Source organism: Poecile atricapillus, chromosome 11 (genome assembly GCF_030490865.1).
Source record: "Poecile atricapillus isolate bPoeAtr1 chromosome 11, bPoeAtr1.hap1, whole genome shotgun sequence".
NCBI lineage: Eukaryota > Metazoa > Chordata > Aves > Passeriformes > Paridae > Poecile > Poecile atricapillus.
The window spans coordinates 8,215,404-8,243,243 of record NC_081259.1 but is presented as its reverse complement, the minus strand read 5'-3'; the positions used below and the strand labels follow the sequence as shown (position 1 = coordinate 8,243,243).

The following is a 27,840-nucleotide window of genomic DNA, read 5'->3' as shown; positions in this document are numbered from 1 at the left end:
TCAGGACACAGCTGAACAGGGCACTGGACAGTTTCATCTAGGTTCCCTAATCCAGGAAAGGTTGGACCACATGAGCTTTCAATGTCCCTTTCTGTGATTCCATGGTCTAACTTGGTGTGTTTAACCACAGAACACAAACAGATGTTAATGTTTGTTAGAGCATGTATTTATCCCTCTCCCTCCCCGGTGAAAAGAAGAAATATTTAACATGCAGGTAGGATTTGTGAGGCAAACTTTGTTGCTGTTGAAGAAAAGATGGCAGCGTTCAGAGGGCAAGGGGCAGCTAAATGAAAACGCCCAGCTCCACAACACCTATGGTGGCACCCATCAGAAATGACATTTCAAAACATGTCATAAACATATACGTGTTTATGAGCAGTCTGTCTTCATGGTAAGAACAGCAATTCTTACTCAGCTCCTTTTTGAGCACTGCTGCAAGCATGTATTATAGTGGCTAACACCAATCTATTAATACCACATCCACTTCCTTTTACACTGATCTAGTAACCTATTTCATACTCAGAAGTACAATTTTTTAGTTAAATATAAAGGGCGACTGAGTCTTTTCGAAATGTAGGTGATACAATAAATTTAGAACTTGATTTCTTGGTAAGAGCAGGGTTTAAACAAAAGAAACCTGGATCATTAATGGTCCAGTGGGGTACAGGTTAACTTCACCAGGACAAAACCTCATTTTTTCAGTGCAGAGTAAGAAAAGCAGTGATGAGAGGTACCACCACAATTCTAAGCACTGTAAAACACCTGAAAACACCAGGGCTACTAGCTAAGTTTTATAAAATAGTGTAGCTGTAACTGGCATGAAGTTATCCACACATGACACTGAGTAGTGCCCAAGTCCTGGGGCGCTGCTGTTTAAGGGATCCTTGGATCTGCCAGGGGAGAAACAAGTGCTGCTTCTAGAGCAAAAGGTGAGGTCAAAGAGCTGCCCAGTGGGACAGCTGATGACTTCATCCATGCACACAGTAGCTAAATTGAGATGTCATCAAAAGCCACACAGAAGAGATTTATGAAAACTGTTCTATAGAAATGTCTCTTTCTGCACTTAAAATCACAGAATCAGAAAAAACTTCTGAGGTCATTGAGTCCAGCCTTTGACTGGTCAGCACCCTGTCAGCTGGAGCATGGCACTAAGTGCCACATCCAGTCATGACCTGAACACTTCCAGGGATGGTAACTCCACCACCAGGGATGGTAACTCCACCGCCAGGGATGGTAACTCCAGCACCAGGGATGGTAACTCCACCGCCAGGGATGGTAACTCCACCACCAGGGATGGTAACTCCACCACCAGGGATGGTAACTCCACCACCAGGGATGGTAACTCCAGCACCAGGGATGGTAACTCCACCACCAGGGATGGTAACTCCACCACCAGGGATGGTAACTCCACCGCCAGGGATGGTAACTCCACTGCCAGGGATGGTAACTCCACTGCCAGGGATGGTAACTACACCACCAGGGATGGTAACTCCAGCACCAGGGATGGTAACTCCACTGCCAGGGATGGTAACTCCACCACCTCCCTGGGCAGTGTTTCGGACCCAAAGGCCTCCCTCGGGCCGTGTGTTCCCTGTGGGCACAGCTCCTGGGCTGGGCACCGATGGCCACCTGAGCCCCAGGCACCGCCACAGGGATATGAAACTGCTCGGCAGACGCTGCTAAAACGTCCCGCCGAAATGTACTTTCCCTTCCTACCGCAAAATTAGACAAGAGGAAATTCTTTGCGACCTCCGCCAGGGAAAAAAAAAAAAAAAAAAAAAAAGAAAAAAACTTAAATAAAATAGCTGGTGTTGGCAGGGACCCTCCAGGCCGGTGGGGCCGGTGCCACCCGCGCTCGGAGCGGCGGCCGGGCGGTCCCGGGCCGCCCCCGCGGCCCTGCCCGGCTCTGCCGCGGGCCCGCCCGGCGCGCTGGGCGCACTGGGCGCACGGAGCGGGCCGCGATGGCGGCGGCGCTGAGGGCGGCCAAGCGGGAGCTGCGGGCGGAGCTGCGGCAGCGCCTGCGGGCGCTCGGCACGGCCGAGAAGCAGCGCCAGTCCCACCTGCTCGGGCGCAAGGTGGGTGCCGACACCCGGGCGCGGCCCAGAGCCGGGCCCGGCTCGCCGGGAAGCACGGCCGGGACTTTCCAGGCCCCGCCGGTGACCGAAACCGTGACTCAGGGGCCCTTCCGCCGAGCGGGGGCTGAGCTCCGCCTCGGAGCCTTCCCTGTCGCTTCCTCGGCAGCGCCGGGGAGCGGGGCTGGTGGCGCCGGTGTGACGGGAGCTGCCGGTGGCACCGGCTAAAGCGGGGGGTGCTGGGGACACTTCACCCTGGGGCGGTGGGCATTCATCACCCCAGGCCGGGTGAACACCCTTCACCCCTGGGCTGCTGGGGACACTTCACCCTGGGGCGGTGGGCACTCATCACCCCTGGGCTGCTGGGGACACTTCACCCTGGGGCGGTGGGCACTCATCACCCCTGGCCGGGTGAACACCCTTCACCCCTGGGCTGCTGGGGACACTTCACCCTGGGGCGGTGGGCACCCTTCACCCCTGGGCTGCTGGGGACACCTCACGCTGGGGCGGTGGGCATCACCCGTGGATTTTTGGGGACAATGGGGGCAGACAGCCACACGCCCCAGGCAGAGCTCCTGGGGGGTGCTGGCAGGTGCTCATCTCAGACATTTCACACCAGCCTGGCTCTGTCCATACATACAAAACCCAGCCACTGCCTGATTTGGCCTCTTGTTTTACGCGCCGTCATCTCCCTTCTGTATCTTCCAGCAGTGTTTCTTGCACACAATTTTATTTCTAATATAATTTTTACACTCTAAAAGATATCAAGCAGGGTTTGTCTAACTGGTATCCTAGCACAGAGTGATATGGGTATGTACTTCTGAAATGTCCTGTTTGTGTTTGGATTACACAGTTTTTATATAGATGTATTTTATCATTTTAATAAACATAATAAAATTTTATTTTGCAGTCACTGCATGTAATAGAGCACAGTCCTCATTTTTTCTGCAGCACCGGCGGGTGCTTCTAGATGATCTACATTTATATGGTTATTTTCCTGCCAGAGGATCTCAAATCACTTTATAGACTTCATTTACTACTAATGTGTAGCCACTTCATGAGTGGGATGTGGCAGCACAGAAACTTTAGTTTGTAGGAAGTTTTAACTGGAACTTACATAACTTTTTTTCACTGGGAATGCTTTTTAAAAACATATCCCCTACTGTGTGATGATATTTCATTTTAATAATTTTATAAATTAGCTCTCTCAATATACAAATTATAAAAATCTCTCAATTTTTAGCAAATACTGGCATGCATCCTCTTCAAAAATTCAGAGTCCTCAGCCAACCCTTAAGCACCTAGCGCATTTAGTACTGAATTTTAAGGAGCCCTCTGCCTTTGTCCAAGTGCTGCTGAAAAATGCAACGACAGAGCACTCATTTCTTCTAGTGAGCACACCGAAAGACACAGCCTTAGTTTTGCTTAAAAGAAGGCATCACGAAATATGACATAAATAGATGTTATCTTGCCGTTTTAATAATCTGACAAAAACTGAAAATCCTGAGTTTTCTTGAGACAGAGTGGTTCTGGGCAAGTGGCTGACAGTAGAGTCGGCTTCCTCATGTGGGGTGGGTAATACAACAGGCACAAAGAAATATTGGAAAAAGCCAAGAAAATATTTGGAATGATATAAGGCCAAAAAATGTAGCTTTGTAACATACATCAGTGCTTGCAGCTAATAAAAGTGAGCAGGTTATTTTATAACACCTGAGTAATATTTTTAGTAGTAAAACCTCATTTCAAAATAATCTTTAAATTCAAAGTGAAATAGCTTCACAGGCCAACCTAGCCACCAGTATTTAATTAGCTTCTGGATGATTATTCTTTTTTAATGCTTCTGTTCATGATTAAAGTCATGCTATTTGCATGCTCTGATTCTGAAAAAAAGTGTCATCAGCTGCTGAACAAAGGGCAGATAATATTTTTTAAGTGTGGAAATTTTTTCAGTCTTCTCAGAAACCGCTCCGAGTCATAGTAGGAGCATCTACACAATTCTGAAAACATCTGAAATTGTGTCTTCCTGCTCACATGTGGATTTACATCTTCAGCCTTGCTTTTTTCCTCTGCAGCCTAATTAATGTGTTACTGGATACATCAGAGCAGATGGGACCTGTGTGGTGCCCACAGCACACAGCCCTTGTCTGGAACTGTCTTAGTGTCTCAGTTTCTCTCTTCACCAAACCCATGCAAAGTTTTGGCTCTGGAGGCCCTCAACATGAGCCACAGCCATTTTCTGGAGTCTGCAGTTTGACTAAATAGTCTGCTTTTTGCAGCAAAAGCTACCATGAAAATTCTGTTATTTTAAGAGCATAATCCTGTGGAAAAATCCATGTGTAGTCTTAGACAGATAGAGAAGGAAATAAAATGCAGTTTTGAATTTTCAGGATGTTTCTGTGGCCAAGCAACACATGCACCATCATTTAGTCTAGAGTGTTTTTAGGTTTTTTTCCCTTACAAAATTATATCCATCTTGTGGATATTTCACCTGGGTTTTCAACTGCTGTGATGGAAAGAAAATAAAAAATGTAGTGGGAACCATATCTTGACTCAGATGTGGGCATTTGTATCTCAAAACAAGGGCAGGGCAAAAGCTAAAGTTCAGAAGAGTGAGTTACCCTGCAGTTACACAAACATTGAGCAGGGGATCTGGTGATCTCTGTTCTGTAGATAGTAGCGAGTTTCTCAATTGTCTGATATTTCTGACAGATTTTTGTAAGTGTGTAGAATAACAGTAAATCACGTTTAAATGAGTAGGGACACATTTATATTTGTTTTGTTCAGATGTAAGTGATAAAATATGTAAGGTACTAGAGAATGAGAAGACAAGATTTTAAAATCTTCCTTTCAAATTTTAATGTGGAATTCAGTCTGGAATGGGCAGACAAGTGAGGTATGAGTCTGCTATCACTTTTTCACCATATAAGCATTTTTTATTTTCCCTATTATATTCAGCCTTTTATAAGCCCAGCACAGAGTCTCATGAAAAGCAAAAAACGGCAAGGCCATCTTTCCTTCAAGCTCTGAAAAATGTGCAGTAATAAGATCACCTGTTAGAAGCAGGTGATGTTTGAAGTTATATATCTCATCTTGCTGGAGGGAAGACATGCAGGTTAACAAAAGAAAGAGGGGCCTGGTCATGGAAGACTTTGTGCTCTGCAGTCATCTGCTCTGGTGCTAATTTTCCTTTGAGTTATTATCAGTGAGGCGCTTCCCGTTCTGCCTAGGCCCAGATGAGAGATGCAGCCTGTAAAAAGGATGGAAGAAAAGGAATGCTAAACCCTCATGGCTTGCATATGCTGGCAGTTCTGGCCTGCTGTATCTTTCTGCAGTGATGTTGGGCATTTGAGGATGTCTGCACTGTATGGTACAGATCTTTAGGGGATTGGAAGATTGTCTGCCAAATTGTTTTTTGCTCGCCCAAACCTGTGTTGCAGTGTTTAGTTCACTAGATGCAAAAATTTGCCTATTTTGATTTTGCTGATGGAGAAATGTTGGAATAGGCAACAAAGTCAGTTTATTCTGTTTATGGTTCATCAAAGTTTGTATCTCTGCCCTTTTCAATGAATATTTTGCTCCAGTTTTGTGTTAAATTAAAGGAAGTTGATCTTTCCAAAAACTTTCCTAAACCGATTGCATCCATTTCCCATGTAGGTGATTGCTCATCCCAAGTACCAAGAATCCAAAAGAATTGCAATCTTCCTGAGCATGCCAGATGAAGTCCAGACAGAAGAAATCATTAAGGACATTTTTAAGCAAGGCAAAGAGTGTTTCATACCCCGTTACAAACCTCAGAGCAATCACATGGACATGCTGAAGTTATCATCAGCTGAAGACATTTCTTCACTTGCTTTGACATCCTGGAATATTCTTCAGCCCAGTGATGATGACACTGCAAGAGAAGAAGCTCTTGCTGGCGGTGAGTATTTTCTTGCTGCATTGTGGCATTGTTGAGCAGGAGTAGCCTGGAGGCTGGTAGGAAATACTCTGATAGCAAGAATGAAGTTAAATGTTACACCTTGGTTTTATACACTGTAGAGAAATGCTCTTTGCTCTTGCCTGTTTTTCTCTTGCCTGTGCCACCCCTGTGACATGCCAGCAGGACAGGAACAAGACTGCACTGATCCAACTGAAAGAAAACTCAACTCTCCAGATAAATCTTCTTCTTGGTCTGATCCATGAATATCCTCAGCACAGTTTCAGCCTTAGAGAGTCTCAAGCCTGTAGCGGCTTGTAACAGAGAGAGGGGCTTGCTGGGGTAGCTTAGTCAGCCACTGAAAGTCACAGGGATCCAGGTTTAGGATGTACTCTGAGAACTTTGGTTTGTGCTGCCTGAAAGGCTGGGAACTTCTCAGGTGATGCCCATAGACTGAGAATTTTCTGAAATCTTTGATCCTGCAAATTGTGTTGCATGGATGAATCAAAGTGCTGATATGGAGCCTGCCCTTGTAGAACAGCTCTCTGGACTGAGACCTTAGACTGAAAATGAAAGGACTTTCTTCTAGGCCTGTATAAATATTACAGTCTTTTCCAGAGTGATTCTCTCATATTTTTATTTTGATCTTATAATGCTGTCTCAGACACTGGATTCTTCATAGGGCTGAGAAGGTACAAGTTCATTAAGATCAAATTTGTGTATTTGTGTTTTGATCCCCAAATAACCTCTCTCTTAACCTAAAATTCCCCAGCTCCTACTTGTAAACAAGTTTACTTTTTGTGTCTTTGCATTCATTATTTGCATTCTTTTTTGTAAACACTTTAATAATCTTCTCGAAACATCTGCAGAATGTTTAATCTTATTAATGGAAAACTCATGTTGAGCTTGTGCTGGAAACCTCAGTCTGGGAAGGTTTTCTCTGGGTTGAAACTCACCATGCAAACAGATTCCACTTCTCACACATTTGCCAGCTTTTTAGTGCTTGGTAAAGGAACATAACATTTCTATGACTCTGTTTGATTGAACTTGGGCTTGCATTTGCCTTGGGATGCCAATGTACTTTCCCAGAATGCTTAACCATGTTTGTTTCTCTTTTATTTTCAGTCATTACCTCTTCCTTAATTCAGAATCCTTTCTGTGTCTACAGTTTAGCTAGCAAGGGATTTCACTGCTTCATACAATCATCTTCTTTACATTTAATATTTAGCACTGTTCATAATTTTTCTAACATTTGTCAAAAAATATCGGTGGGATTTAGGGACTTTTGAAGGCAGGCTAAAACAATATCCAGAGTTTTGTTGACTGAGCTTAGTTCAGGCATTCTTGACAAGCTTTTGTACTACTGATGAGCTTCTGTTAATTGAATTTAAGGAGTCTGTTTCAGACATCACAGAGTAAACACACAATCTGAGGTGTGATGGGAGCAAGGACTTCCAGGTACAGAGTGCACTGAGATGTACCTGGGTGCCAGACAGTGAAGATGGGGAAGGCAGGAACACACTTTGGTACCTGCCTAGTTCTGGAGCTGCTGCTTCCTTCTCTGCACCAGGCTATGGGCAAAGAGCAATGTCAGAAGAGCTCCTGTGCTCTACAGAGAGGTGGCAGGAGACCAGTTGTAAGAACTGATGTGTGTCTGCGTCAGACTTGTTCTGCCTGAAACTCAGTATTAGTCTGTGTGTACTGTTTGTACAGTAATTTTGGAATAATGCCATTTGGATTGGAAGTCAGAGCTTGGTCCTTTATCCTAGAACAGTTTTTGTAAATTAGAGAATAAATTTAGGTTTTTTCCACTGTTGTAGCATCAGACACACATTCCTAATCTGTCTCACAGAAACACACACTTCATCTCAATGTGTCTTTATATGCCTTTTGCTATATTTTTTTTTCTCCTATTATATTTTTTGAACTTTGGTACATTTGCAAGAATGCAAATTGCCTTGCTGCTGCATCAGTCCTCCATTGTTGGAATGATGCATGGATGGCACGTTTATCTCAGAGATGTTATCAAATACTTTGGTGATCTGAGGCATTTACATTGTTATAAGGAGATAACATGGTGTTACATTAGTAATATTCCCATGGCTGGCATAAATTACTATGTAATTTTCAAGAAATAGCCTGCAGGTACAAAAATAAGCCATGTCATTTCTGAGTGTATTTATTTGGTATGACAAAAAGCTTAAATTCACACTGTCCTTAAAGCATGGTTACTGTTAAGAATAGCTCAAATACAAGACTGGGTATCATTTTTGCATAGAGTTTCCCAGTCTTTGGTAGCACTCATGGGCAGTGTTGAATAGACATGAGCCCCTCCTTTTGGAGATGATCCTTTCTTCTGTTGGACCAGGGTTTACCTCTTTTCATCTTGGCAGTACTCACATCACACCGTGTTGGCATAAACAAGGATCACTGCTTTTGTGGTAGGAGAAAGTCTGTCATCTTCTCTACCACATGTGGGTGACTCACTGGCACATGAAAAGTTGCTTTCTTTAGGCTAAATGAACACAATAACAGAAAGAACAAAGGTGGAAGAAGTTCAGATATTTTGGAGTAGGGGTGTGCGTAGGTGCATGACTGGGTTCGTTTCCAGCTGTATCTATTGAAAAGACGGACAACTTCTGGGGCAAGCCACTGGTACATTTTCCTAATAGGTACCAATCTCCATTTTTATCCTTGCCCATCAGAGGTATAAATGTGCACTGGTACTGGGTTTTACCCAAGGTAATATTGCTGATGAAAGTTCAGGCAGGTTGCAGTATTTGTTTACAGAAGTGTAGAAACCTTGCACAATTTTGGAAGGAGTAAATCAGATAAAAAATGTACTCCCTATTTGCTTTTTATCACTACTCCTACAGAAGTTTAAAGAACACTTCACCAGCAGTTTCATTTTCAGTGTGGTTTAGGGAGGTGTTGTGATTCACTGAGCTGGACATGGGTTCCCTCATTTGTAATGTTATTTATTATTACTTAGACCTGCTCTGAGAACTATGAGGGAAAACCTAAATTATTCCTCTGAAAAAGAGATTATTCTTGCTGGGAAAAAAAAAAAAAAAAAAGAAAATAAAAAAAAGAAAAGGCTAGGTTGAGTGTTTCCATATGGTAAAATTCTTGGAGGCTTCTTTGAAGGGAGGCACACAGCCAGTGGTCTCAGCTGGAAGGCTTGGACGTGAGCAAATATGCTTAACTGTTCATAACTGAACTACTGACTGGTAGCTGAAGGTGTGCAATAAATTATAAACAGCTTTTCTAACATTCATCTGCATGATGGAGAGAGGGGGTTTGGCCTACATACTTTTCTTGGCCAAAAAATGAAGCCTTATTAGAAATTACAGCTCTGAATCTGCTTCCTCTAATGGATTGGGATGTGCTTTTGTAAGAGATGGAAGAAATGGGATTATGTGTACAGACTTAATTCAGCCTCTTAATCTCTGTCAATTCTTTCCTGGTGTCTCAGTACATTATTACATGGTCCTTGTCCCTCAGGTGTGAACTCCCTCAAAGATGAGCCCAGATGAAATGGTCTGGGCTCTTTCAAAGAGGCAGAAGATGAACACTGCTTGCTGTTAACGCTTGCCACTAACGAGTATCTGCTCAGTCTTTGCTTTCTCCCTGCTCAGGTTAGAGCTGCAGGGCTCTTTACTGTGCGTTATTCAAACCTTGGGATGGAGATCTGCATTTCTGTATGGGCTCTTCATCACTACACCATTCGGTGACTTAAAGACATTAAGTGGTATTTGCTGATGGAGAAGCAGCAGAGGCTCAGGATCCTGTTGCAGCTGGAGCTGTGCAGAGGAGCTGCCCCCAGTGAATACAGATTCTTTTGCTTGTTTTTCCAACAGTAAGTTTTCTTCTCTGCCCCCTCCAAAACAATAATTTCCCAGATTTGTCTCAGCCTTGAACTAGACCTCCTTTTCCAAGCTTTGATTTCTCTACCACCAACCATAATGTCCCTTTCCATCTTTCTGCTCTTTGCCCAGCCTCTCTGAAACTCCCTCCTCAAGTGTCCTTCTCTGGCCTTTCTTACCATATTCCCCATTTCCTCCTGCTCTCAGTCCCAGCCTGTCATTTCAGGGGCAGCTGGGCCAGCATAAATAGCTTGTCTCTGCCAAAAGGGAAGAGATCATGTGTTTTGTCTTCTTTCACTTGTCTGCTTCCAGACATACAAGAATCTCTGTCCCAATTTACTCATTTCCTTCTTCACTGTGCTGGCTTCTTTCTCTTTTTCCTTGGCTTAGAAAAACTTCACTGTTTAATAGCACTTGTTCTACTAAATAGTACAAAGGATAGTGTTTTGTGATTGTTTCTTTTGGGCAGTGCCTGATTAAATAAGCTGCTGCCCTTTCTCCTCTTGTTCCCCACCCTTCCTCTCCTGTACCGGCACAGATGGTGCTGCAGCCACGTTGGGACCTATACTGGGAAACCAGTCTTGGTTAGGAGCAACCCAGCACCAGCAGAAGTCTCTTCTCAGGCAGAACCACCACACAGGTTTAGACTGATGCAGCTGAAGGGCTGGTAAGAAGCTGATTGTGAGGGGTTGTGAAAATGGGTGTCATGCCAAAAAAAGTCTCAGTGAAACGTCAGTCATCATTTCCTTCCATATTTCAGTTCCCAGTCTTGCCCCAGGCAGTAGGAATAGGAGCAGCCAGTGAAATGAAAGTCCTTCAGAGTCCTCACAGCTGAGATGGGTCTGGCAGGAGGAGCTGAGCCTGCAGCTCCATGTGCTCCATCTGTATACCACTGCCAGCCTAAGGAGTTTTCCCTCCTTATGTTTTCAGCCTATTCCTGCCTCTCTCTGGTGAGCTGGATCAACCTGCTGCTCTGGGTGAAGATTATTTCCCTTCTTTCCCCTCTCCTGTTTTCGTTGGGATTTTTTTGAACCCAGATGAGGATATGGATTACCATGTGGCCATGTGTGTGGGGAAGAGGGAATGAGGAGCCAGGATGAAGGGAACATCCTGGACAGGTTCCTTGAGAGAGTCATGGGGCCACCCATGCAGATGTGAGTCCAGCAGTGGTACAGGGGGGGGAGCATCTTCAGAGAGCCCCAGAATTCATCCTGACACATCTCTCCTAAGCCATGTACCAATGGCAGCTTTTCAGACACTTGCAGCATTGCATATAAGCCTGGCACAAACGGGTTTGAACAGGGCTAAAGCCACATCATCACCACTGAAGGTACTACAAGCAAGATTTCAAGTTCTTGCTACAAGGCATGGAGCAACAGAGTTTCTCTCCCTTTCTTTTTTTTAATTTTTTTAACTAGCTTTGATCTTGGAAACCAGTGAACCATTCTGTGAGAATAAAACAAACATAACCCCCTGCCCCGAGCTCAGTTTGGCGTAAGTACCCAGGCTGAAAAACGTCAGCATTTGACAATATAGCATCTTACATGCAATGGGGAATGCTGAATAATCTGCTATTACTCAACTACAGCATAATGCATTTTTGTTTAAAGAAATGAATGTATTAAGAACTTGAGTTGTATTTTCTAATTTAGTTTGGAGACTTCTGGCATTTTCAGCACTGAAAACTTTGGTGGCCTACTGATCACAGCATTTGTGTTGTAACTTCAAGATAATTAATGAAATATTAACTAGATAATCCATGCTTTCAATAATGGTAAAAAAATTATTATGAATAAAAAGAAAATATCTGAATTTGAAATAAAATAAGGAAATACTAAAATATGTCTAGCAGCAACTTCTTGCAGCTCTGTTTTCACATAACCTTTTGAATGTTGGCTTTTAAGGTTAAGGTAGTTTTATCTTTCTGCCCTTTTAACTTCCAGAACACTGTGAGACTTGCTGTAGCATAAATTACAACAACCTGCTGGTAGCAGAAACAGACAGGGACAGCTTACCTGTGTGGGGGTATTTGGTTTATAAGGGCTGCTTATGCCAGCAAACATGATTCTCTTGCAAGGAAACTGCTGGCTACCTCTGGGCTACAGTTCCAAACCTCAAGTAGTTTGAAATTACTCCTGAGTGACCATTAACCCTATTTGAAATTTTGCCATCAGGATTTGCCCTGCAGAAGCATTTTTGTCTGCAGAATCTCTTTTTCACCTGTCTTTAGATTCCTGCTGTTTATTCATGTATTCAAAGATTCTGCATTTGCTGCCAGGACTGATGGCCTTGTGATGCCATCAGTATTCTTAGTTATTCCAAATTTTAGCACAGTTCTTCAGAAGTGTGACTGAATTTATGGCAGCACAATCTTAAGAGGAATAGGTTTGACTTAGAACTGCAAAATAAAATGGGATTTTAAAAAAAGATAATGGGTTCCTCCCCCTCCCACCCCAAAAAAATGCACCAGAAGTGAGAGGATTTTGAAAGATGAGGCACATTAGTGTTTAGAAATAAAAAACACTTGTGACTAGAATATGCTGTGGCTTGAGGCATAGGGAAGGTCTAATATCCTACTTCAGCTGCATTAGATGTTGTACAGCTGTCCATGAAGGCATAATGGGACCATACAAAATGATGCTAATCATTCTGAAAAAATATGTAGTAAATAATGCTCAGAAGTAACTGGGAATATTTAAATGAGCTATATGCAGATAGGAATGTCTCAGGAATAAATGAAATATGGGTATGTGAAAAGCAAAGATGTTAAATGTTTCTGCTTAAGAAAAAAAAAATTAAAAAAAAATACCCCAAACAAGATTGTAAAGTGATTGAAGGTACTATTAGATTTTCTTTTCCTCTGGGAGACTTGATTAAAACTTGCAGTACAAAATATGTCAAGGGATAGATTATAATTTAAAATCTTTTTTACACTGGTCATAAAAAGAAAACCTGAGAGCATGGCACAATACAAAATTGAAAATCGAGGCTTAGCTGCTAATGTAATTTATTTTTTAATGAAATGATTTAAAGTTTGGAATGAACTTCTGTTTGGAGACAATGATCCATAGTATTTTTGATATGCAAAAGAAGAACAAAATTCAGTGCAAATGAGGCATTTACATTCCAGTCATGAATCTTGCTGTGGAGAGAGGATCCTTCCCCTTACAGTGCAGGATCTGGACATGTAATACAGCATCAGATGTTTTACAAGAGCCAGGAAATCTCACAACTTGTAGCTGTGTAGCAAGAACTGAAGGATCTTCCCATCTCTGCAGCTGCAGACCCCAGATTATCACCTTACAAACAGGTTCTGGTTTCTCTTACCAGCAGGCATTTGGAGCATTCCTCTAGGCATCTAATTTTATTTGTATTAAGCCCTTGGCTCTGCTGCCTTCTGACAGCTGTGAGTTGTACTGGTTAGTTAGTTCTAATGTGAAATATTATGTTCTATATTATGTTAATATTATATTATGCTCCTGTGACGTGAAATATTATGTTCCTTGTATTCATTTTAAATTTGCTGCTTTCAGTTCAAGAGATACTTCATTTTTCTATGATGAGAAGTAAATAAGGATGTTTGAGTTACATTCTTTTTATTATTCATTGTTTAGTTACACCTGTACTATATCTATTGTATTATTTTCTATCAAACTTTGGCTGCTTTATTTTTCTGGTAGAGAAGCTTTTCTGTAGGAGTTCCAGCCATTGCTCTTTCAACCTTTACAATCTCTCTGATGTTATTCTGGAAAAAAAGATGCCTGGGAGAAAATTTTATGTCCAGGTAAAGAAATACTGTGAAATATGTGTAGTAGCACTGGAGATGTTAATTCTTTTGTATATACCATAACACTTCTCTTCAGATCAGCTCACTGGACAGATGTCCTACTGGTTTCCACACCAGTGTTCCACAATGACACATCATTACAAAATAATTACCAAAGGCCCTGTTCCGCTAGTAAAGATCTATAAAATAATTTTATATTATTCCACCTAGCTTGTTCCTTAGAAGGTAAATCTAGGAAAATGATTTCTTGGAGAGATAGCAAGTTTCCCTTGGGGTTTTTCTACATCCCAGCCTTCAGCTAAAAGATGTGTGATTCCATCCCAGCACTGGGGACACTGTCCCCTGCAGCTGCTCTCAGCCCTTCCCTTGAGGTCTGCACCAGCTTTCAGAACTCTCTGAAACAGCTCAATAGTCAACACTTCATTTGCTAAGTGAAGGCAGAAACTTTTAGCTGAGTTTCTCCCAGTGCTTCTGATCAGAAACAGGTATGATACAGAGACTTTTTTTTTAAAGGCATTTGAAAAAACACTCTGAAATGCAAAAGTTCATATGTGTTTATATGGTGTTGCTTTGTAATGTCCTTTGGTGTCCTTATGTCCTGAATTTCCCTCGTGCAGACTAAACCACAAGCGCTGTGTGGTTCAATTTTAATGCCACCCGTGCCAGGGTGTCCTGCAGTGAACCTGAAAGGCTGAGAGCTCTGAACACTACAGCTTTTTGCTTTCATAAAGTTCATTAAGGCTTTAAAAGAGTGTTTTTCCTTGTAATCATCTTAAGTGTCTCATCCACGTTTCCCTTCTTGCAGAAAACTCATCAAAACAACTGAAAAGATTACTTCTGCTGTGATCAATTAAAGTGTGAAGAGAAGTGAAAGCAACATGGGCAAGGGCCTTGAAGTCATTGCAAGTGACTCTCGAGGGTTTTGTTTCAAAGAGGGCTAATTTTGCTCCTGTGAGTGTTAACAGTAGCTTTGTCATTTTTTTTCTTACAGTTTCCTAGAGACAGGAGTCTTTGAAAGGCAGATAAGAGGTGAAATTCATTTCTGGAGTGTGGCAGGAGTCTGTACAACAACGCATGCAGGGGAAATGTCAATGTGCAGGTATCTCTGCCTACAGTAATTAATCCAAACAGACATCCTTGTCTCCCTTTATTTTCATGTTTTGAAAAGGAAGACCCAGTACCAAGCTCATCTCTGTGCCTTTGTGCACATAATTTGGGGAACAGGAGGAAGCTTTTCCCTGCTGCCCACCTGTGTGGGGAATTCGGGTTGAAGATTTGGTTTGGTGAGACAACTGAGCCTCCTTACAGCTGCCTGGTGTCAGGGGGGACAGTCCTGATGCCTTTTTCTTGTGCCCATCTCTGTGCACCCCTCATCCCCTCATCCCAGGTACCATCTCTGGTACTTGTTGCTGAGCAGATTCAGTTCATGAACCTGGCAGAAATTTGTCGCTTCTTTTTCCTTTCTTTTTCCTAGGATTGGTGTTCTGCCAGCTTAGTGGGCTATTAAATCAGGTCAGCACTTTTCCAGCTACAAAAGATTTGTTTTTCTGGCACAGTTAATCCCTGCTGGTTTTGCTGAGATTCAAAATACACAGTTTTTCCCCTGGATGGTGGGAAACTCCTTGGACTGGCCCAGAGCCACTGGCTTTCACGGAGCAGGAGACTCATGCTGCTGTTCCATGGTGTAAAGATAGCTCTGGATCTTCATGTTTGGTCTTATGCTGAACTCTGTCCCTGCTTGGGCTGGCTGTTGTGCATGTGAGGTGGCAATGAGTTTTTGGGATGTAGATGAGGGCAGATTCCTGTCCAGGAGTGACATGAAGCCTTTTGCCGGCAGGTGTCAGCATTCCATACATTTGCCATGGAGCATTGCTGTCATTTTGTCTGTTTTCCTATAATTAAAATCTCATCTAGGCATTGCACTCACACACACAGGAGAACAAATGCTCCAGCCTAATTTCCCATAAAAATCAGGGAGTGAAGCGAGGGAGGTATAGGATTCCAGGGAGAACTGGATTTTTTAAACTGTGCAAGCTTTAAAAGATAAAAGAAAATCTTGTGATGGAAGAAGCAGGATTTCTCAGCTGCTGTGGTGTTAACACATTTGACAGCAACTGTGAAGGTGTCATCAGCTCCCAACCAGCTGACTCTGCATGTACAATAAACCCTGCCTGTAAGCAGACTGATATTCCCATCAAGTGGTGTCACTCCTTACAGGAGCCAGGTTTATGCACTGACTTGGAAGTTGTTGTCTTAGCTGTTTATATTTCATGAGCAATTCTGTGTATTTTATGATAGGCTATCTGCTGAGTGAGTCAAAAGGTATTGGAAATATTGATAGTGATGCATAAAGTGTCGAAAAAATCCCAGATGATTCACCTCTGTCTTACTTTGACTTAAAAATACCCAGACAGAAGTATGCAAAAGAGGACCAAGAGTGAAGACATGCACGTGTATTCAGTGGGAGTATTTAAATGAATGCTCAGGCAAACACCATGGAAGTATAGCTGATAAGACTATAGAGAAATTCCCATAAAAACACATGAAGATACACAAAGATTAGGCTTAGGTATTTTAGGCTGCAGCAGTATCCCCACATAAACAGTTCAAGCATCTATGCCTTGTGAGTTTCTCTAAAGTTGCAGATTTGCAGTCAGCATTTGCTGATTTAACAAGATATGCTGATGTGCTGTAAAGTGGCTGTAATGCCATTTCTCCTCTCTTTGCAAGTGCTTCTTGGTACATCTGGTTTCAGAGAATTTTGGTGGTTTAAAATCACAGGAGAGTCCAGGTGCAAGCCTTGGAACTGAACATTTTTGATTGCCCATGTTTTCCCATTCAGACTATGCTCACATATATGAATATCAGAAACAGATTAAGTCATTTTTCACAGACTGATAACTGAGAAGTCCTAAGCTATTTTTTCCTTGCTCTGAATTTGCAAACCAAACATTTTGTGGGTGGCATTGAGTGATCGTGTTATATTTACCGGGCTTATGCAGGCTCGATGAATAATAGTGAAATAGAAAAATACTTTTCAAATTTTCTTTTAGGTGGAACTCTGAAAATGAGACTCTAGTCCCCATCTTACTGTAAGTCAAACCTCAGGGGAAATGAGTGTGATGATTATAGCCTCACACAGCATTTCCACATTGTGAAACCAGCCAGAAACACAAGTGTTAGCCTTGTATAGTAGCTTCTCTGGTGAAACATGAAAGGATATTTATGTGGAGCAGAAATAGGTTTGTTTGAGCAGGGCTAACAAAGTACAGCTGATGTTGTGCAGCACACTTAGCTTTTCAAATGCATTGGCACTAAACCTGCAAGATTTTGGTTAAAACTAATTCAAAACCAGAGGTGTTTACTTGAGCACAGCTCAGTAGCAGAGGATCTGATCAAGCAGTTTTATTATATGTTTTTGAGGTTTAATAACAGGCGAGTGGCTGCCACTCAGTTGTTTTAAACCTTTATGACTGATGGCTATCATGTAGCTTCTCAGGGAGGTGGATAAATATTTTATTACGCTGTAGTTCAGCAGGGCAAGTGTGAACTGTGAAGACCAATGTTTCATGCTGACACAAAGCACTGACATGGATGAGTAGACAGATAAACGCTGAGTTGCTCAGTGCTTGTTTGTAGATTCTGCTGATGGTTCTATTTTCTGCAAAATATTTTATTGAAGTAATAACAGAAGCTGTCGCTGTCATGCCAGCGGCTGGGGCACCAGGATTGCAGAGGAGATAGTTTGCTTGGCATCTGTATGGCTGTGAAAGGTGGGTTATGGGCAAAATGTTCTTTAGAGGACAAAAGCAGACAAAGCCTTCCTAGTGCCTGCGATTCCCATACACAAGAATGAAAATAAAGCAATTACCTCTGTTTTTAAGAGCATTTCTCCCTGGAAGAGTTGAGGCTTTGAGGACTTATGGTGTGTCCCATAGCAGGAGGCTGTGGATGGAGCCTGTGAGATTTGGATGTGATACTTCAGATTTTGATTCCTGTGCTGGGTTAAAGTGACTGTCTCTCTGGCTCCTTCTGAAGCAATACTGAGATGAGCTCGGTTGGTCAGAGCATGGTGGCAGTGATGTTCTATCCCTGTGTGGGCTGCTCTCTTAAGAATTGGCTCAATAATCCTTGTGGGTCCCTTCCAACTCAGAGTATTCTGTATTTCTGTGACAACAGGTGTCTGTGAATAGGTAGAAAGCAGTATGTCCTGCTGAAGTGATGTGGTAGTGTACAATTAAAGGTGTTCTTACAGGGGAGACACCTGGAGGAAAAGCTACTGACTCCAGTTTAAAATGATCTGTTTTTTTACTTTAATATGAAACACAACTTTCAGTCCTGTTAGGTGTCTTTTTGGGATCTTAAGCAGGCTACAGAGTGAGCACTTGAGGAGAGCTTTTTATGAACAACCAACACCACATATTGTGAGTAATCTGTGAATTCACACAGAACTTCTGACAATGTATCATGTAACCAAATAAGAATTATCAGTTAAAAGTTTCCTTTATTTTTGGGGGATTGGATTTGTATTTTAGCAGACTGGCTGGGGTCAAGGCAAGCAATGTTGCTGTTTATGTCTGCAATCCTCTGTGTTACTGGATGTGCACCTCATTGGCTTTTGATAAATGCCTTTTTTTCAAATGTTTATGAGTTGCAGCAAAGGATAATGTCTTTGTCTCCTTGGGCATATAACCATGTCTGTCTTTTCCAGGGGTTTGTGGGGAAAAGAGCTTGTTTCCTCTGGAAGCAATCCCAGCCCTTTAGGAGCCATGCACCTCAGCAGGATCTGGATCAGGTCTGTTGTGAGCAGATCTGGCATTTCCCTTTTTGATCTTATACCAAGAGACGTGTAAGAGCAGAGATGCTGTGCTTGAAACACAGGGCAGGTTTTTTCCAAAGGGCAGAAACCTTTTTATCTGGAAGGAAACAGTAAGTGTTAGTTACCTCAGGAGTGGTGCTGGGGCACCCAGGGTGTTCTTGGAGAAACCATGAAGGGAAAGGCATTTGTTTTGCTGCAACATAAGTGAAATTGTTTTGTGGAGTTGTTTTCCTTGAGATCTGGTGATTAGCTCAGACCACAGTGTTAGGTGCTGTGTAAATAGAGAACAAGATCATGATCTGTGCCCTATTGGGTATGTGTTGAAAGCAAACACCTACCCAAAAGGCCTAACTATGCTAATGCTGACAGTAATTAAAGTTACAGTGATGACTCCCTCATTAATTAGAAATTTCTTACTCCAATTCATTGGCTCATACCCTGGGTGTCACCAAGACTAATACTTAGATATTAGGATCAAATGATTATTTTTTTCCTCTCTGCTGGAGTAGCAGATACAGAGGCAGCAGATGGTTATTGCACTCTTTTCATTCTGAAAAGTAAGGTTTTCCAGAAACAAGGTTTGCCTTTTAATCCACTGTGGTCTTTGCTAGGTCAGAAAAGGACCAAAGTTTTCATTCCTTGTAATCAACAGCTTTCAATTACTTGTGAGCTCAGCAGAGGTTTTGCACAGATCTGACATTGTTTAGGGTGTGCATAGCAACATGAACACTCCTTTCCTTTAAACAGAAAACTGTTCTTGGCCTGATTATTCTGCCCTGCACCTTATGTAATCATTTACATCTGAGCAACGCGTGACTGAGGTGTGTGTGTGGAACAAAACCTCATTTCCAACAAACTGGAAACTCATTCTTGCCTGAGGTGGCAGATTGTGAGGATCCAGCCATCCTTGTGGTGATGGAGTAAACAATGCACAAACTCCTGTGCTTCAGGGGAAGCTCAGACTGCACAGCTGCTGCTGTGAGGAGCAGCAGCAGTGACACAGAGCTGATCACTGTTGACCTCTTGTAGGCTCAGACAGTGTCTGTGCTGTGAGCATGGTTCGTGTGAGCACGCTGCCATTCTTCACAGGCACACAGGACTTGCTGCAGCTCGGCCTCTGCCCCATTCTGTCACTGCTTTTGAGGAGATGATCAAAAGAGTCCTAGCTCCCACTTTGATGGGTCCCAGGTGCTTTGCTGTGCCCACAAAGCAAGTGGCAGCAAGGAATGAGAAGTTGGGATGACAGAGTATTTCAGTTTCAGCTTCCATTAGGACTGTCAAACTGTGCAGAGGGAGATGAGTGACCCTGCACAGCAGGTGACAACAGGCTAGTGGAGCCCCTTCCAACCTGGGAGGAGAGAGGCTGTGCTGGCTGCTCCTTCTGAGGGCAGAACAAGTCCCCAGCAGTCTGTACATGACCTGTATCTGTGCAGTTTGATGGGCCCTTCTATAATTAACCATTGTCAAGAACACTTCTGAAAATGCCGGCTGGCATTTCAAATAGGAACATCAGATTAAGGAGAAGAGAGGTAATGAGGTGCAAGGAGAAAATCTTACCCTGGGGAACAAATCAAACCTGATACCATCATGAAAGGTAATGAGAAATGCACTGCCAAACTGAGGTTCACTGTGGCTGCCTAGAGGAAACGAAACTATGTATTCTTATTTAAAACACTGAGAGGGGATGCTAATGCTTTGGTCTGCTGCCTAAGTCAGGGCATGTACAGCTTGCACACCTGCCTCTTGAATGCAGCTTTGCCACACATTTCTTGAGTCCTTGGGCCAGTCATTTCACTTCTTTGTGGCATGAGGTATGTCTACATGATTTAAGGGAGTCAGTGCAAACAGAGTGTGCCTGTACACCCATAGAGGTTCAGAAGCTGTGACTGCATCTACTCTGCCAGACAACACAGGGCTAAGTGGCACAGAAAGGTCCCATCCACACTACACAGAACCTGGGTTCTCTTTGTTTGTCTGGAGGAGCCAGATCTGTACCCTTCTGTCTTTACTGCACATGGCACTCCTGTCCCCTGGAGCAGTCATGGGTGTCACCTGGTCCAGCAGTGCCAGACACTGTGCTGACAATTAAGGTATCGACCACCTGTGATCCTGTAAATCAATTTGTTTTCTGGCTGTGCTGCATTTAGCAGTATAAATGAAGCCTGTGTGGCCGTGTCAGCATGGCTGTATGCCCACACTGATAGATAAGTCAGGGTGTATTATTTCACGCATGGTGCTACACAGTTGGAGGAACTGTAGCCACAAGAGCTTATGCCATAGATACGTTGAATATTAGGTGACTGTCACCATAATTACTAACCTTACTGGTATATCCAGTAGCTTCAAATGTGCAAGAACCATGGATATTCTCTACATAGAAGCTGGAGTAAAATGTTGTTGCTTGAGAGAGTGTTTCCAGCTTTCAGCAACTGGCAGACCACATGCAAGTTTTCTAGGGGAACTATGGCTCACCTGTAACAAAACTCTCTTGACTGTGGGTGTGCTTTCCTGGGCTCCTGGCATGTGGACACAGGACCCTTGGGGATCCAAGAACCATCAGTTAATGTCTACAGACACATGGGAGACAGTGGACATTACAGGGAGATGGGCAGATGTTGAATGGGAGACTTCCCCTAACATGTTTTATGAGGCACTAAAACACCTGATGTAGTGTTTGATTTTCGAGTACCTGCTCTGTCTTCTCAGAGACAAGGATGCTATTTCACACAGTGGGCTGCAAGAACAAGGGCAGTAGGTGTGAGGATGGAGCAAGCCACAGTTCTGAGTGGCAGACAGTAGTCCTGCAGGGCTGGGAGAGCTGGGCAACCTGAGGACCCCATGCCACAAGGGGCATGTTCGTATCCTCAGCTGCCATCCTGTTGATGTACCCTCAGTGCTGATAGCAATCTTAAGTGTCTGCAATCTTGGTCACATCTGTGTGTCACCTCTTTTCCTGTGACACCTCTTCCCCCACACTGCCACAGACACCACAAGAGGTTTTGTTGCTCCCCAAGTTATATGTTGGGGAAGAATTTACTCCATGCAGCTCTCTGCCATCCATTCTAGATCCTGATGGTAGATTTGGGACTAATGCTGTTTGAGCTGCCCTTGGGCTTCTTGCAGGGTTAGTTGTGTAATTTTTTCTACCAAAAATCTTGAAAGACATTTTACTTAAATCTTGTGTAGTGTGAGTTGCATGGATATCAGAGAACATGTAGTGAGTCAGAGAAAGGCAGTCAGTATTGCTGTGCTCCACAGAAGAAAAATATAAGGGTAACTATTACAGTATTTGCAGCATAATTTTTCATATTGAGATTTGCATAAGCTTGTTTGAGTTCTTCAGCATAAACCCCTCATGATTATAGAGGAGCCAACTTGTTAAAAGAGTCCCTGTTTCTCTAGAGAACCCAGAGGAAAACAGTGCTTTAATACATCCAAATTCACTTGAGGTGCCTGATGCTTTCAGTTAAACTCCACAGAAAATATATTTCTTCCCTTCACTGTTTTTGCCATTTCCCTCTTTCCCTAGTGTTTCCTCTGACTTGTCTTCTTCATGTCTTTAACACAAATGTAAGGAGAAATGGCACCTTTTTGCTCTGCAGATTTGCCCCCTGTGTGCATTCTTCCTGCCAGCAGCAGACTGCAAATGTTTCCTGCTTTTTGTCTTGAGAGGCACCTGGAGTGAAAACAGCTGAAACAGACTATGAGGCACAGTGTGTTCAGTTCTGTGCATCATGACTGATCGGTACTTACTGGTTTCTGGGCCACCTGAATACCTACACAAGGCTGATGTGAGGCAGGTTGTGGAGAGAATAAGTAGGAGTAACCTGGGGAGGGTTTGACCTGCAGAATCTATTCCTGACCTTACTAACAGGGGGCTGGTTTCTAGCTTCTAGTCCATAGGCCTGACAACTGACAAGAGCAAACTGAGGGCATGTGACATGGTATGTCCTATGTGATGTACATGGTGGCACCATGAAAATGGCATCTGTTTTCAGGGAGACTGTACTTTGGGCCTCTCTTTCTCTTTGTTTGCCGTTTGCTGCTTCACTCATTTCACTGTCCTGTGTGTCAAAAGTTGACTGCAGTGTGGTAGAACACCCTGACCCCTTTTTTATCCAACCTGTATTATTCCGTGGTCTGTCCTTTGGCTAATTGTCTCCCCTTACCCCCCTGACGTCCTTAGAAAAGCTGTGCTTCTTGACTGTACAATGCTGGAACTGCAAGATTGATGTTCTCTAAGCATTTTGCACTGTGTTGCCTTGCATATTTTATATCAATGTTCTAATTAAGACTTTAGATCATGATGGATGAGTGTTCATGTCAGTGACTCTTCTCTGAACAATGAAGAGCGGAAGGAAATCTCCAGGGGCCTGGGAAGTGTGTACAAATGAGTTGGTCTTATGTGAGCTGTTAGCATGCTCTTCCAAGCAGAGTTTGGAGTTTATATGTGATCTCAGATGGGATTCCCTCTAAACTGAAAAACTCTCCTTTGCTCTGGCTTTTCTACTAAATACACCCACACATCTCCTTCAATGGTGAGCATCATCCCTCAGATATAGTAAAATCAGCTTAGCCCAAAATGGCAGGAAGGAGTAGGTGTGGGCATGGAAAAAGCAGAAAAATACCTGACCAGGTCCAAGCTCTGGTGAAGGAGCAGTCTGGTCACAGAAAAGCTGCTCAAGGCTAAGCAGTGTTCCTGTGAGAAGGCAGAAGCAGTGGACTGAGACTCTTTCCAGAGTTTGCTATTTGCTTTCTTTCCAGACTTGTGTCAGCTGTCTTTTAGTCTGTATTACCTTTCCACTCCCTGCCCTTCTCCCCTTAAATGTCTGTCTGCTACAGCAGCAAGAAAGAAAAGGCTTTCTTTGCATTGTGAAAGGAGTAAGTGGGAAGTTCCTGGGCTCAGGAGTCAGCCCCAGGCCAGTCCAGCTCATTTGTTTGGAGGATGTCCGTGCAAGACTTCTGACACTGAACATACCAGCCTTGCAGAAGTGACGGGGATGTGCAGCAGCCTCTGTGCCTGGTGGTCACTCCTCATGGCAGAGGGTTTCAGTGATGTGAATCAGCTCCTGAAACAAGTGTGCAGCCAAGTGTAAACAGCTGGCTCCCTGGCATGGTGCTGATCCACATCCCCTCACAGAGCATGAGCAAAGCAGGAACTCTTGCCTTTTTCTCTGGAGCTGGTTGGTGGGGTCTTCTGTTGGAGTTTCACCAGCCAGTCCAGGTGATTAGCAGCTTATGCATCTTCTTTCAGTTTTTTTAACTGATTTTGAGTTCCAGTCAAGTGCAATCTCACAAGTATCCTGGAAGGAGGGATATTTAGGGCAGGGAAGCAAAATGTCTGTGTGTGCTGCTGGAACAGTGAAAATTGCTGAAGGCCAAGAAGGAAAATCCTTCTGGACAAAAGGAACCTGACATCACAAAGGGAAAAGCCTTCAAATCTTCATCTTGATATTAAATGGCAAATTACCACTTTCAGAATATGTTGTATTCAAGGCTTTTTGGATTTGGAAGGTCAAGAGTAGGTTCATGGCATCTTACAGTGGTGTCAAGAAGATGTCTGCTCTCTCTCTCACATGTCTTCTTTTCATTCTTTCCTTTTCTATTTTTGTGTCTGATGTTGAAGTTCGTTTGATTTTCTGATTCCTCCTGCATTTAATTTCCCTGAGTTCAGTCTTTGTCTGGATTTAGAGTCATAATCATTTGTATTTGGAAGTGTGGGGTTAAAATGATAAAATAAATTTGTAAAAATGTAGGGTTTTTTCCCATCCAGCTTTTCAAGATCTAATTATTTTTCAGCTGAACTAGTATGCAGTTGATAAGATGAAAATGTAAATTTACAGGTTTAGTATTCAAAGTATTTTTCATCTGATCAAAGAAAGGGAAGAATTTTACAAAATACAAAGCTTGCATTCTTGCAAATATCTGAAGTTATATGGTTGTAGTCAAGCCATCAGGAAATCCACAGGGCATCCACTAATGCTTATTTCATTTTTCTGCAGGAGGTCTTGACCTTATCTTCATGCCAGGCCTTGGGTTTGACAAAAAAGGCAACAGATTGGGAAGAGGGAAAGGATATTATGATACCTATCTTGAAAGATGTATGAAACATCCCCGTGGAAAGCCTTACACGATTGCTTTGGCTTTTAGAGAGCAGATTTGTGAATCAGTGCCTGTGACAGAAAATGATGTTCCAATAGATGAAATCCTTTATGAAGACTGCTGAAAGTGTTTCAATACCAACCCACCTCCAGAGCAAGCAACCAAAGGTGTCAAATCTACCAATCATGGTTTTTTTCTAATTGTCATGTACGATTTTGGGACCAGTAAAATACACTATTTGTGTTTGGGAAAAAAAAAACCAAAAAACCTCCAAAAACAGTGTAACTGTGGTAATAGTAGTGAAGATTGTGTTCATTTGCTTCTAATTAGCAAATATCTGAATGTGTGAATTCTTATTCTAGAATCAATGCAAACAAGAATAAGTGACTGTTTATTACAGTAAGGACCATTTCTTCTCATAATATTTTTGAAGTACAAGCTTCTTGATAGTTAGCAATTTTATTATTCTGGTTTAAAAGTGAACTGTCTAGTAATAACAGTTCTTGATCAATTCTGGAATTAGATACTTGTAATGGTAAAAGTTCTTAGTACTTACATATTGTGTGCATCCATGACCAAAACAAGAAATTGATGAAGATGTCTTAGATTAAGCTGGGAAAAAATGGTGATGGGAAAAAAGCCTTAATTAATTTTAGTGTATGCAGTAGTTTTTACTGTTTACTTGGCTCCTTGCAGTTGTCTTAAAATAAAGGGAATACCTGTTCTGTTAATAAAAAAAGTTTTATGTCTGTAACTTTGGTATGTTCTTTCCTTTATCTGAATACAAGATTGTAATGTAGTCTAAAATGTGGTCAAGGAGTTCTCTATCTGGAGACAGCTCTTTTTTGGTAAAATAATATTCAAAATTACTTAAAATTATCTTGATTTTGTACATAAGCCATTCATAATGTCCCAAAATACTGTGTGGTGCTATGTGAAAAAATGAGGGATGCTGAGAACTGCAGAGAGCAGGCTTTATGGATGGAGTAAATTTTTGGGTGGAAGATTGGTTGTTCTCTGCTTCTCCAGACAATCATGGAAATCCAGAGGAAGATAGTGAGTTTCCTCTGCACTGTCCTTGTAGTATAAGAACACAATCTTTCCAATCAGGATCAATCAAACTGTCAGAATATTGTGTTCCTTCTTCAATGCAACTTCACCTTTTCTATGCATGTTTAACTCTTCCCTCAATCAATAAATCAGTGCGTTTATTTTCACCAAACTGCTCTGTGTCATCATTAAAAAATCCATAAATTCTCAAGGATGAACTCCAGAGTGGAATGACCTTAAGGCTTCCTCAATAACAACTGGTTTTGTGAACAAAGCCATGCCTGCAGCAGCTGTGAGCCTTTTCTCTCAGAGTGCTTGTATTCAGTGCTGTTTCCATTCTGCTAATCCAGGAGCTATTTAAACCCTCTGGCTCTGGGGTGAACATAAGCTTAGCAACTGAGATCTCTCTGGCCTGTGCTCCCTGGTGCTTCATCCATCCTTAACCAAGGTCCATCTGGCCAGGCTGAGGATCCCTCTGGTGTTGGCCTGCTGTGCACCCACCCAAGTGTGCAGGAAAGCTGCAGCCTGGGCAAGGCAGCTGGTAGCACTTTGCAATATGGGCTGCTTAAAAAAGCGGTGGTGATCAGAGCTGGCCTTCCATCCCTTCCTTATCATCCTGCAAATGAGAGCTGTGTCCATGGGTGCACAAAGCGTGGTGCAAGCAGAAATTGAGGTGGCAGCATTGGTGCTGGTGCAGTTGTTGGTGTGTCCCTCAGGTCCTCTCAGCTCTGAGTACTGCCAGCTGTACTGCCTCACACGAGGGAGACAGAGTCCTGCCATTCCAGGCCTTTGGGGAATAAAAGTGAGGAGAAAATCAGACCTTTTTTTTTTTTTTTTACAATCTCCTTCATGTTGGGATTTTAATCCCTTCTTCATTTCTGAACTTCCATTAGCATACGGTGACCAACAAAATGAAACAATGGGGCAGGGTTTGTGTGTGGCAGGCCTGTTCCTGGCTTTGTCTGCAAAGCTGCTTGAGTTCACCTACCACGTTAGGCTCAGCACTGGGCCATATGGCACAGCCTGCCACCAACATCAACAAAGCCACGCTGAAGCCAGTGCTTGTCACAGCAGAAACCTGGAACCTGCGTCTGATTCATGTTTTAAGTGCATATATTAGCTCCAACACTGTGAGGCCCTTTGGCTCAGCTTTTGATCTTGCTGTCTGAACTTTGATTTATTCACTGGAATAAGGGCTGCTTGGCTTGTAGGTATTTCACTACAGATGATACCAGGTGAACAACTTTGTACAGAAAGGCCAGCATATGGGGAAGAGGCTTCAGAGCCAGCACTAACAGCTGTACAGAAACAAAGGGCTGAGAGACAAGGACTTGGTTTTGTTGTGTGAGAGTTCAAAATAGGAGGGGAAGAAATGAAAGGCAAGATTTTGGATGCAAAATACATCCAGCCCTCATCCAGCACAGCCGCAGTTAGGCTCCAAGCTTTGTCCTTGTGGGCTCACTGGAGTTGCTGGAACTAATTGGTGTAGAAAAAGCAAGCAAGCTTTGAAGGTTTTCAGGACTTGAGGCAATGAGTGTCCCCAAACTTCTTATGTCTCAGATCACTTTTTGGTACCTTGTGTAGCCATTCTCTGCCACTTCCACTCCAAACTGCCCTTTTGGCTACGGCTGCAGTGGGAAAGGATGAGGAGACTATTTAATGTACTGTATCATTGGGAACAAGAGGAGCTGGTGCTTTGTTCCTTGCCAGCCTCTCCTGAGTCTGGAGTTGATCATTACAGACTGCTCTCCTACAGGGGAGCTGCAGGACCCTGGCTGATGCAGATAGCTCTTAACATTTAGCTGGTGGGGATAGTAAAACGATATTTATGTATATTGTCTTGAGAATCACGGAGCTAAATAAATGTGACAGTTTTCATTTGGCATCCCCAGCCTTGCTGCTGTCGCTCAGGGTTTTTCTTTTTGCCACAGAACATGAAATCACTGTCAGCTTGATAGTATATAGCAGTGTTCCTGAAGCACAGAGGTTAGGGGGGTGGGAAGCGCGTCAGGATTATTTACGTTTGCTATGCATGAAGTGGCACTCGGGGAGCGAGGCAGGCTGCCAAGACGGAGAGGAATAGGGGCTGTCTGGTTGCTCTCTTGTATCTCTCCATGCTGGATTGTCAGGGTAGGATTTATAAAAATTGCTTCAAAACAGTATCATCTTTCCTCAAATGGACATGCCCCCGTCTGGAGCAGCGATTGCCATTATTGCTATTCTCATGA

At 43.0% G+C, this 27,840-nt stretch overlaps 1 protein-coding gene across 1 annotated transcript; it reads left to right on the top strand.

Moving 5' to 3' along the window:
* The first annotated feature begins 1,874 nt into the window (after positions 1-1,874).
* MTHFS (methenyltetrahydrofolate synthetase) lies at positions 1,875-25,784 on the top strand. Its single transcript, XM_058847205.1, has 3 exons — positions 1,875-2,075; positions 5,727-5,991; positions 24,463-25,784. The coding sequence occupies exons 1-3, from the start codon at positions 1,962-1,964 to the stop codon at positions 24,684-24,686; spliced, it is 603 nt and encodes a 200-aa protein (XP_058703188.1). The 5' UTR covers positions 1,875-1,961; the 3' UTR covers positions 24,687-25,784.
* The last annotated feature ends 2,056 nt before the right edge of the window (positions 25,785-27,840 follow it).